This window comes from Hyposmocoma kahamanoa, unplaced genomic scaffold (genome assembly GCF_003589595.1).
Source record: "Hyposmocoma kahamanoa isolate Upper Pololo Valley unplaced genomic scaffold, ASM358959v1 62, whole genome shotgun sequence".
Classification (NCBI taxonomy): domain Eukaryota; kingdom Metazoa; phylum Arthropoda; class Insecta; order Lepidoptera; family Cosmopterigidae; genus Hyposmocoma; species Hyposmocoma kahamanoa.
The window spans coordinates 19,814,103-19,826,006 of record NW_020653850.1 but is presented as its reverse complement, the minus strand read 5'-3'; the positions used below and the strand labels follow the sequence as shown (position 1 = coordinate 19,826,006).

Here is an 11,904-nt window from a genome sequence, read left to right as displayed (position 1 = left end):
ATATCTATTTTAGTTAATTCTAGACACTTTCTGAAAAATTGTCCGATTCCCTATTGTGTTTCTATTGGTACTTACGTATTTCAATGCTTAAGCCATTTAAAATATAAACCTGAGACGACCTACATATAATTTGGAATGTTTAGAAAATAAACAGTAAAAAAAGGAAATTTTATACGTAATGATGACGAAATGGGTACGTCCATACTAAAAAAACGTTCATACTATCGGTTAATTCTGATCCCTCAATTGTGATCACTGATAATAACAGACTAGTGGTGTATTTTCACAAAAATTATAATATCCAGGTAGTAAGAAACATCATGATATTCATTACAAATAAGTATAAGTACAGTTTTCTAAAAATAAACAGCAAAAGTGCTGGCAACAAATGTATTATTTGCTTCTATGTAATAGAAAATTAATATACACTGATTGTGTTATATGTATTATGAAAATAGTAAAAAACGACAAGAAAGTACATACCTTTTTAAAGAAGAAATGGTTTGCCAAATGATTCAACACCATAGGATTTTTTGGATCTATGGCATATGCTTTGGAAAGCATTATTACAGCCATTTTATTTGATTCATTTTCTTGGAGGTTCAATTTAAGGATTGATAGCCCAACTAATGCTCCTACGCATTGCGGGTCTAGTTGCAAAGCCCGTTCAAAAGCCATCCTAAAACAAATACATATTTGAGTTGCAATACAACAAAAAGAAAGAAATAATAGTAATAAAACAAATATGTCAAATAGATCTAAACTGAATGGCAGAGGACTAATAGGTAATTTGTAGGTATATTGATATAGTAAGTAATGGTTAAGAACACCAACATACCCTAGCCCTGATATGTTTATAAGGGATAAGTAAAAGAAACCTATTTTAAAAAATGCAACAAAATATAAAACTGCAAGTAAATGCAAGGAAATAACTAAAATTATTCAGTAAAGAGTACCTATCATCCACCAGGTACCTAAGAGTAGAATCAGAGCAGTTAGTCTATTTAAGATAGTATTTCAATTTAAATAAAATCAATCATAACTCATCTGAATAACAAATTAGTTTTAGGTGGTAAATAATATAATAGTGAGAAAACTTGCATTTCAGAGAAGATTCAATCAAAAACTCTTTACGAATACGAATGTACATTTGATCAAATGTACATTGTATCAAAAACAATATTTACTTCCCCAAAAAAACTGCATGTTCAGAAAATTTTTGGCGTAGTCTTCTCCAAAGGGTAAGTAAAGAAGATAATTCATATTAGACCCAAAATTGAAAAACCAAATGTCTGGAATTGCCAGTTGTCAATGTGCCTGTAATTTAGTCAAAACTAGATAGCCTAGAAATACAAGGAATAAAATCGAAATACGGCCCAACAATGTCCTAATATGGAATTTTACAGTAGAGCGATATTTGTATTAGCTTCCGAATTATTTAATAAATTACCAGATGCTGTTAAAGAATTTATGGACAATTTAAAACAAAATTACGTAATTTATTAGTTACTCAAAGCTACTACAATATTAATGATTTTTTACTTGATAAAACAAAATATACTATAAGATCTGCATTATTAACTACATTTTTCATTGAGTAAATATCTTGTATTCTGTAAGTTTAATAGAGCATATTGTCGCTTAGCAAACAACACTGCTCAAGACATTCTGAGTAATTGTAAAGGAGAGTGAATAAACTGCATATATTATTGTATACAATATTATTACAGCTATTGTTAGTAATAGGTGCTCTATTTATGTATGAACAACAAATAATTCTATGTGTGTTGGTTATATGATTCTCATTGACAATTACATATACATACATTTTATTTTGAGTCAAGTAACATTCTAAATTAAAACCGCTAATTTTTAACGTAAGTGGTGTTGTTTACTAATACCAATTCCAAGTTCCCACTTTTTTCCAATGAAGCAAATATATTTAACTTAAGTGGTAAACTGGACTGGGTAAATCAAAACGATTTTATAATTAAGGTTTTCTTAGTTGTCTAACAATAAAGAGAATCATTGGTAGAATATCATTAATATTACCTAGCTTTCTCTTGATTATTCAACTTCATAAAACAATGTCCCATTCCCAAACGTAATGCAGCAGGACTATCTGGATTTGTTCTCAATGCCTTCTTATAAAATGCTAGGGCTCCTCTATAATCTTTCCTGTTGAAGGCAATACACGCTTTGCCCAGCAATGAAGGTACATTATTTGGGGACTGATTGAGTACAAAATTGAACTGGGCATCGGCTTGTTCCATTTTATCGCCCTCAAGAAGGCAGAAGTATGCTCTTCCAAGGAGATGGTTCTATAAAAAAAATTACAAGTGTTATAAACAAGTACTTGTTTACACCTCAGTCTGGGGTAAACATTGTTTAGTAAATAATTATAGCATTTTTCATGCAATGCAATGCAGAATGTAAAACATTGCCTATGTTGACTATTGATTACCTTAACAAACGTCAAATTAACTATGTATATAATTAAAATTGGTTTATGACAATGCATTGTAATCAATCTAATTTAACTTTTGTTATTACCAATGGTCGGAAAAAGGTGTTCCACATTCATAGATACATGTATAAATATAGCTATAAGGAGTATATAGAGTTCTTAAAACCAAAAATTTCAATTAATTAATTTTTTTAATTCTGAACTTCCGGAAATGGTTTTTTCTGCATTGTAGGACAAAACTACTCATCCAGGAAGTCAAAGTTGGATTTTAAAGTAATTCTAGTGACGCCATTAAAAAAATGCAGTATATAACTGACTTTTCATTACAGTATACTTGCTAGGCGGAAGAAATAAGTATGGTGGCAGTACTTCTCTGGAAGAACTCTTTCACAGGGAGCTCCAATGCTACTAAAATGATGATAATGATGAAGATGCTAATAATGCTTATGCAGCCGATGATGCTTATACATATATAATACTAATGATGCTGATGGTGCTTTGATGCTAATGGTGCTTATTGAAATGTCGTTTTTTTTAATTGCAAACATCAAATCGGTGAGATACCGCACCAGCGTCATTGTTTCTTTTATTTGATAATGAATGGTGGTTATACATTTTGAAGAACAAGGATAGCGATATAAGATTGAGTATATAGCAGCTAATTTTATCATTTACATTGCACGAAAATTATAATCCTTTTAATTTAATAGTCGCAAAATGGCGGGTTTTTGTAGTTACAGTTTTTACACAAATTAAATTTTTTATATTGTTATTCAGGAATTTCGAATTCCTCTCACATATAGAACTGTCCAAAAAATTATCTCACCTTTTTCCAATAATAAATAATAATATACTTTATTGCTGGTACAATTCAATTCAAATGTTACAGTATACTTCGTTATCAGAAAGTACAATTCATTATTAAAAAATATAAAAATTTCTTGAAAATAGACAAATTTCCAATTCAATATAATACTTAAATAGTTTCAATACTAATAATTCAAACATTTTCCAACAATTAATAATATGTATGAAAGAACCTGCTTTTTGTTATTGTTTCTGTTTATTTCGCTTGTCACGCTCAATTTTTACTTTGATAAAATTACTGTGCAGAACTTTCAAAATGTTTTAAAATCAGCTGGGACCTTGCCTGGGCCATTGCACGAGACGCGTTGCATCAAAAATGTGACGTCACGGTGCTGGACATGTTCACTATTGTGATAAAAAAATGGCAGTTTTAAAACTCGAATATGACAGCTAAATACAGATATAATACGATTGTAGTATGTAGGCAGAGAGATTCCAAACATAAATACATGAGAACACATTACACCCACATATACGGCCAATCCATTTAGTTTTTATTGAACCACACATTTTGCACACTCACATTTACTACTTTTGAATTGCGCTTTTTTAAGTTTATTTTATATTTCATGTTTTTCTACTTTTTACTTGGATGAAGCTGCATCCCTTTGTCATTTATATGGGTTCACTGAAAACCAGCATAACAAAGCATTTTTCCAATGTCTCGTTACAAGAAGCTGGCTGGAGCACATGTTCGGTAATGTTTTAAATGTGTTTGTTTTATTTCGAGTTTTTTCTTAGTTTATTTTATTTTCAACATCTTTTCGTCACTTGTAAACCAAAATGAGCAAATAAACTATTTTTCTTTCTTTCTATGTAGAAATGCACTGTTTTTACAAAATAAAGAAACTTATTTTGTACTTATTTTATCCCAGCGTAGATAACAATTTATAATAATAAATCCCCATAGGAAAGGCTGTTTTATTTAATATATAATATTTTAGTATATTGAAAGTACTTACTTGATCGTACATGATGATCTTATCAGCCATAGTATACAGGAGTGTGGCTTTTGTGAAAAGTTCCTTCTTTTTATCCTTGGACTTTTCTTTATTAGCCTCCTGTACATAATATGCTGCCAACATGTCAAGGGCTCGCATTTGGTCTCTCTCGAAGTCCCTGTAGTCGATATTGGCGTCCACTCGGGACGCCTCCAGTATTTTGAGGAAATCATCGATCTTCTTTTGTTTATAATACGCAAGCTGCGAAATATTACCACAATACGAGTAAGTTACATGTAAATTACAACAACTTACAAAACAGTTCCTTGAATCGTTGAATGTAATTAAGGTTTCAGAAGAAATAGAGTATTATCATAATCAACTAAAACAACGTAGAGGTTAAGTCTACTTACGGCGACATTGATCCAGACATTGAGCTGGGACCGCTCCTGTTGGAGGATACTAAGCACCTCATCTCCGGAAGGTAATTGTTCGGGATCGAGCTCAATTACCTAAATATAACATGCAAAAATTTTATTATCTTGTGGCACTTTCGATAGTCTCAAACTATGACGTACCATATATTTATAATACTCGCCTCATCGGTGGTCATCAAGGGAATTTCGAGCGACATTTTCGCTTAATTTCTTGAAACTCACCGTCACACAACTATATTAAATCATATTTTCTAGCTAAATACTCGGTAAACAATACTAACCCACGGTACACGCAATTCGCAATTTACATTAGTTTATGTTGAATTTTGTTAGCATCATTAAAGATGGGAACGAAGAAGTTCATGTGTAGTCATTGTGTAGTCGTATCTTGCTATCTCTTTCAAATGAAAGTACATGAGCAACAAAAAAGCCTACATTCTGCAAAAAAAAAAGAAAAAGGCGGGTTATTATGAATGAAGATGATGATTTTGAGATTCTAAATTCTGTGATACATTTTTAAGCAGTGGATTCATAGTCATAATTAATATAATATTAGGACTGAAAATTAATAAATATTATTAGAACATTGTGGGGAATACATAAAACATTATGGGGAATATGAACTTTGCTCTCCCCAAATTTGGGGGTTTTAACCTTGATTTTTGAGGATTTCGAATAATGGGTGTTGGCAACGCTGCTAGTTTGTTTTGTTTTTTCTGTGATCACAGCATTTTAATGATCTATCAATCTATTTATTTGAATTTGTAAAATGCCAGTAATGTATATCTCGAGATCCAAGACCAGTTAATATTAAGTAAGCAGTAGATGGATAAGATAGAAATATATATGGATAAGTATAGTAAATAATATACAATACAGTTAGTACCATGTCGAACGGAAATGGAGGTAAGCGGATAACCTTAAAGAGGAGCCGGCCAAATCCTATTTTTGAAGATTGGCTCAAAGAACTTCACGAGGAAGCCAAAGAGAAGAAAAGCAAGCTAGAGCCAATGTTGAAAGAAGCCCTGGACTCGATGTCAAAGTATCCGTTACCTTTGAAGTCAGGAGCTGAATGTGCTATTCTTAAAGGTTTTGATAAGAAATTGTGCAGATTCCTTGATATACGATTGGAAGCTTATTATAATAATACAAATGGTTCGGAACCAAAAGTATCATCTCAAACTTGTACAGTGTCTATGAAGTCTTCTTCAACACAAACCTCCACTAGTGATAGTACGAACATGGCTAACAATAATGATTCCTCAACATCTAATAGTCTTAACGCTGACAGTGCACCGAGTGATTCTAGTTCAGGCCAAACTAAGAAACCTAGAATTTTCAAACCTGTGTTCAGATCGGGCAGTTATGCCATCCTGGTAGCATTACTTGAGCAATTGAGGAATAACCCCTTAAAATCAGCTCTCGAAAAGCAGGAACTTATCAGCCTAGCTCAACCACACAGTGAAGAATCCTTCTCGAGGCCAAAGCCCAACTCTTTTTACACAGCTTGGTCAAGTATGAAAACCCTAATCAGCAAACGGCTGGTAGTATGTACAAGAAGTAAGAAAACTACTTATTCTTTATCTGATGACGGTATTGCTCTTGCCATCCAAGTTTTAGAAGATTATAAGGATAGACCTACTGTAAATGATGTGATATTCAATGGTGCTCCAACTTCCAACTTGAATCCAATGAGAAATCAAGATAACTTGACACCTGGTGGGAGCAGCACTTCATCTCAAACAGTGACACCAGTGTTGTCTCAGACCAGTTCTTCAGATTCTGTGTTTATTGATATGCCACCAGACTCTTTTCATGTAATATTATTGATAGACAAGAATGAAACTGGCGGGTGTGTATAATTTTCTAAAAATAATAAATTCCATTGTATATAGTCAGTTTTGATATGTTTTAGAGTATTTTACATTGTCTTTCTCTATAATTTAAAAGAAATCAGTGCTTGCACCTCACAAATAAACATATTCCTTATGAGCCCTGTACAACGGTATAAATATCTTTTTTCCACCATATCGGGAAGTAGCCGTTCTATTTCTATCAGTGAGTAAGAACTTGTAGCTTTATTTAGATAATAATTTATATATATAATAATAATGTTTCAGGGTATCAAAGAAAGATGACCCAACAGTTGCACAGTTCAAGAAATATCCAGATCTGAAACATGAATACAGGAGCTTGAAAATTGGTGATTTTACATGGATAGCTCGACACAAGAGCAACAAAGATCACGAATTGGTCCTCCCATATATTGTTGAACGGAAAAGAATGGATGATTTTGGGTCCAGTATAAAAGATGGAAGGTTCCATGAACAAAAGTTCAGATTGAGGAAATGTGGATTGTACAATGTAATTTATTTAGTAGAAAATTATGGGTCTAACAAACATGTTGGGTTACCATTTCAATCACTTATGCAGGCATTAGCCAACACGAGGGTACAAGATCAATTCAAAGTACATGTGACCGATTCACTTAATAATTCTGCAAGATTTTTAGCGATGATGACTAAACGATTAACAATTGAATATAAGGTAACTCATTATTGAAATTTTGCCCTATTTTGTTGATTTAATTATACTTAATTTCGACAAATACTATTTCGACGCGACAGTACTTCGACTACACATTAGTTTGGCGGAACACTTTGACAAAACACCAAGTTGGACAGGTCACTAGTCCGACAGAACACTGCATCGACAGCACACATTCAATAGGCCACTACACCGACAGAAAACTACTTCGACAACACATGTATTCGGCAGGGCACTACTTCGACAGAACATGAAATATTTAATATAAATATTTGCTGTACTGAGAGACTACTTACTTAGGGACCGCTTCATTCTTGAGTGGAATATCTTGTATACATAAATGTCTGAGAAATAATTAATAACTAGTTTAGCAGTTCCTTGTCGATTTCATGTTTCGTTAGAATAGTGACCTGTCAAATACATGTTTTGTCGAAGTAGTATTATGTCGAATTAATGTGTAGTCGAAATAGTGTTTGTCCAAATTAAGTATGACTCATTACAAATGTAATGAAGTCAAGAAGAAACAGTCGAGCTGACATATTACTAATATGTAAAGAATTCTATACAAAGCAAACTACAAAGAACCAACAATCAGAGCTATGGTAGGTGATAAGGTTCTAGAGATTAAAGCTTGATGACAAGGAAGTAAGCTTAAAAATAGGTTACTCCAGTTTAGAGTGTAAATTAGCGTGTTTCATTTCTATGTGACCATAACCAGTATTTGAAAGTTGACTAAGAAAAAGCTTAAAGCTTGGTTCGCCGTTTCAAAGTTATTTCACTGTCCATGCCGGCAAGCTTACTCCTGCGGCTTTCTTCAATCTAGAGGGCCACAGCACCTTAGCTATCAGAATGCACTAAAATGGTCTTGATTCAGCGGTTACGCCTTTTTACGTTATGAGGATGTTTTACTGTTCATGCTAGAGTAAACTTATTCCGGCGGCACCATTTATCAATCTCGAGAACCACAGCCCATAGCTTAAACCTGATTGTACCCTACTTTAGTGGGTTTGATGATATTGAAATATAATAATAATAATAATAATAATAACACACACACTCAACATGGCCCCGCACTAGGGAAACCCTGTGTCGCGGGTGCCATGGACACACATATAGGCAACCACAAATTACACCCAAACTCACGAGAGAAACAAATATAGGTCATACAAATATTTCTCCCGGCCCGGGAATCGAACCTGGGACCTCTGCGTGGCAGTCCGGCATGGTAACCGTTCGGCCACAGAGGCAGTTAATATGTAATATGGCACACTGAACTCTACCTATTCATAACTCAAACTTTCATTATGTATGCGGATACAATCTTTGCAAATTGCATTCTCTAGTCATGTTAATTACGGGTCTGGAAGGTCAATATTACGCTTTAATTGTAGAATCGTAGCTCTCCTATGCATTGTACTTTACACATCAGTGTAATTATTTATTTTCATTAAGTTTCATCAGAAATTGTATTGTTCTCAGGATAAACATTTATTTGGAAGAAACCAAGAATCTCAAGGCGAGAAGCTGATGACATTTGATTACTTCAACAAAGCATCAAGCAAGAGTAAACCATTAACTGTTACAGAAATGTTCATAAAACTTCTTGTTCAGTTAAAAGGATTGTCCGTTGAGAAAGCATTGGCGATCACAAAAGTGTACAGTACGCCGAAATCTTTAATCACAGCGTACGAAAAATGTACCCAAAGGGAAGGCGAAACTTTGTTAGCAAATTTAAAATACGGTACTCAGAATCGTAATGTTGGTCCTAAGATAAGTAAATCAATTTATAGGTTCCTTGTATGGAAGGAGTGTGAATAAAGCTGTCCTTTTGATTCGTAGTATAAGTAGTATAGAAACATACATAAGTAGAGGTGTATCTTTTTGTTAAGGAGTTTTAGGGTGCTCGAGCACTATGGAGGCTAAGAGTATTTGCCGCATAGTTTATAGACTAGATACGTGCACCACGAAATACATCGGCATTTTCCACGCTACCGCCGCCGATGAATTTGCCTGGCATAAAATCGCTGTGGCGACAATTTGCTTTAATGCTCCATCAGCTTTTTTAAATTAATTATTTACTATATTTCAATAAATATTTCCGTACAATTAAAATGAGTTACGTTGCATACTACGTTTTTCCTACCTACATACCCACTACACAAAAGTACAAGTCCACAAAAACGTGTGTACCATTCCAATACAAGACACAATGTACGCGCAAAGCTTGAACGCTGAGCAGTGTAAAAAACGTTGAAATTAATTACAAAAACTTATAAACAAATGTCCTAGCGTGTTTTTAAACATTGAAAAATTATGCCACCGCGATTTTACGCTGATCACGCCGCTGCCGCTGATTTTACGATGGGCGCACATCTCAGACCAGAAACAAATAATCGGAGTCGAGTAGTAGCTGTAGACAGGTCTATACCATAGCGGTTATATCGGTCTAAACTTTGATCTGTTGTTTGATCTACTTGTGTCCGGTCTTGAACTACAAGTGCGCAACGATCCTTAAAAATATGAATTATGACACCATTTTGGTATACATATACCTTTATTTTTATAACTATTGACTGTGACATGAGAAGTAGCAGTAAAAGAGACAAGAAAAATCTATGTTTTATAAACCTTTCCAATACCTATTCGTAATAATAGTTGAGATTTAAGAGCACTTTAGGATGGAATCAGCTTTCTCCAGTTTTCTTAAGAGTGTGGTAAATCATAAAATAAAATATAATTATATGGAATTGGTTCGGCACAAAGAAGCAAAGCACAATATTTACATTTTGAGATTTTAATTATTGAGATTAAAAACAAATCAGCGTGTACTGCGAGCACTTAGCAATTACTAAGCAAATGCAATACCTTCAGCTACCTGCTTCTACAATAATTTAATGTGCCAAACCAATACAGGTACTACTTTAGGACCCTTATTTCCATCATCACATTGTGTTTCCCTATAGTATCACTTACAAATAGTAATATTCTTATAACTACAATAAATCTTTGAAAATTGAGTGTTTCAAGCTGGTTACAGTGAAGTGTTTTCCAAAAAATTGCATTACAAATTGAGACCTGAGAAACATGGCACAGTTTTACAAGAACAGCACTAATGCTAAATTGCACTCAAAGTATTCTTAAATATCTGATAATAAATCTGAAACAGCTGCATAATAATAATAGTAATATCAATATAACATTGAAGTAACAATTTCTGTAAGATAGCTACCTTCAATTTCAATGTACTACAACAAACAAATTCACACTTCTGTATAAAAACCGTGCAACTTACGCGAGATAAATGCCAAACTAGACGGTTTTCACATTTAAATTACAAGACTAAAATAATTTATATCCACATAAATTCGAAAGTAGGTATAGAGGAGATTCGCCAACCACCATTATTATTATTTTTGTGATAGAGAGATTTTTATATTATTTTTCGTGATACAGAGATTTATATAAACTGAAACCCTGTCACTTATTTTGAATGACGCGCCCTCTGGTACAAGATTCAAATTAATATTTAACTAAAAGTAAAATTAGGTGCCTAACATAGACCTGCCCTTACGTTATATGGTGACACAACATTTTTACAGTGTATGGTAATTCCTTTCAGTTTGGTTCTTGTAGTACTTGAAGCCCATGAAGCCGATTGCTAGCAGACCCAGTGTCAATATAATGCCCCCGATGAAACTTGCGCCATCAAAACTGTAAAAATTTAAACAATTTAATTATCTTCAATACAAGTGGGAGTGAGTAACCTTAACCATAAGAAAAAATGGGTTCTTCGATAGCAGAGGAGCCAAATTAGGCTACTGATAAATCTATGTTAAAACATAATTTTCAATTGCTCTCCAATTCTCATGGATGTATTAGGGGATCCTGTAAGGCGGCCTAGAAAACAGGGAAACGACAAATTAAGGCAGGACATTTAGTTAACACGATTCTTTTACATATAGAGAAAATATTAGCAGAGTATAGAGTCCGCATCAAATCAAACCAGTCATATGAACCAAGAATTCCTTAAACAGGGCAGGGCAATACTTCGAAGGAGTATCCATGCCACTAATCTATTTTGTACCTTTTGGTAAAGAGTAAACATTTTTTTTGTAGGTAACGATAGAATGCTATCATTGTATCTTTACAATTAAATTCACAGTGTTTGCTGGGCTGATACTTTCGATTACTTTATAGACAATAATCTACTTTCAGTAAATTAATATAAAAAAAATGATAGTATAATCTGTATAACTGTATATTGTTGGTTAGTTTACCTGTTCAGATCATTTTGATGCTGAGTGAAGTTAAATTGAGAATTGAAATTATGCACTTACCCTCTTGCTTGCAATGGAGCATCAGAAGATTGAGTCGGTTTAGCAGATGGTGGTGCAGTTGATGACTGGACAGGTTTTGGAGTAGTGGGAGCAGGCGCTGGATGTGTCGTACCATCTTTGGTTGACTGTTCTGTTTTTTCGGTTTTGCCGCCGGTAGGTACGGGTGTGATATTATTGCTGGTAGTTGGTACCACTGTCGTGGGCTGTTTGTTTTCAGGATGACTGTCAGGTTTAACTGTTGGAGCTAAAGGAAGTTCAGTCGACTTTTGTTCATTGGTCGGCGATGCTTCCGGCGGCTTCTGAGTGCT

General features: G+C 33.8%; 3 protein-coding genes across 3 annotated transcripts in view; 1 reads left to right on the top strand and 2 right to left on the bottom strand.

The window, feature by feature from the left end:
• The window catches only part of LOC113229863 (RNA polymerase-associated protein CTR9 homolog), a 25,159-nt gene extending 20,211 nt beyond the window's left edge, over positions 1 to 4,948 (bottom strand). The window contains exons 1-5 of the mRNA XM_026463549.1: positions 4,874 to 4,948; positions 4,689 to 4,787; positions 4,297 to 4,536; positions 2,053 to 2,321; positions 484 to 679 (exon numbers count right to left, since the gene is read on the bottom strand). Coding sequence (XP_026319334.1) covers positions 484 to 679; positions 2,053 to 2,321; positions 4,297 to 4,536; positions 4,689 to 4,787; positions 4,874 to 4,909 — 840 coding nt within the window. The 5' untranslated portion in view covers positions 4,910 to 4,948. The remainder of the gene's footprint in view (positions 1 to 483; positions 680 to 2,052; positions 2,322 to 4,296; positions 4,537 to 4,688; positions 4,788 to 4,873) is intronic.
• Positions 4,949 to 5,488: 540 nt separating this feature from the next.
• LOC113229808 (crossover junction endonuclease MUS81) lies at positions 5,489 to 9,077 on the top strand. The gene is made up of 3 exons (XM_026463488.1): positions 5,489 to 6,564; positions 6,833 to 7,259; positions 8,739 to 9,077. The coding sequence occupies exons 1-3, from the start codon at positions 5,600 to 5,602 to the stop codon at positions 9,075 to 9,077; spliced, it is 1,731 nt and encodes a 576-aa protein (XP_026319273.1). The 5' UTR covers positions 5,489 to 5,599.
• Positions 9,078 to 10,185: 1,108 nt separating this feature from the next.
• The window catches only part of LOC113229807 (sialomucin core protein 24-like), a 12,118-nt gene continuing 10,399 nt past the window's right edge, over positions 10,186 to 11,904 (bottom strand). The window contains exons 2-3 of the mRNA XM_026463487.1: positions 11,597 to 11,902; positions 10,186 to 10,970 (exon numbers count right to left, since the gene is read on the bottom strand). Of these exons, the coding sequence (XP_026319272.1) occupies positions 10,853 to 10,970; positions 11,597 to 11,902 (424 nt within the window). The 3' untranslated portion in view covers positions 10,186 to 10,852. The remainder of the gene's footprint in view (positions 10,971 to 11,596; positions 11,903 to 11,904) is intronic.

What these genes read in the sequence shown, in the direction of transcription:
- LOC113229808 (XM_026463488.1), top strand. Translation starts at nt 5,600, where the DNA reads ATGTCGAACGGAAATGGAGGTAAGCGGATAACCTTAAAGAGGAGCCGG. An exon ending in GACAAGAATGAAACTGGCGG is followed by an intron (nt 6,565 to 6,832) that starts GTGTGTATAATT and finishes ATAATGTTTCAG; the next exon opens with GGTATCAAAGAAAGATGACC. An exon ending in GATTAACAATTGAATATAAG is followed by an intron (nt 7,260 to 8,738) that starts GTAACTCATTAT and finishes TATTGTTCTCAG; the next exon opens with GATAAACATTTATTTGGAAG.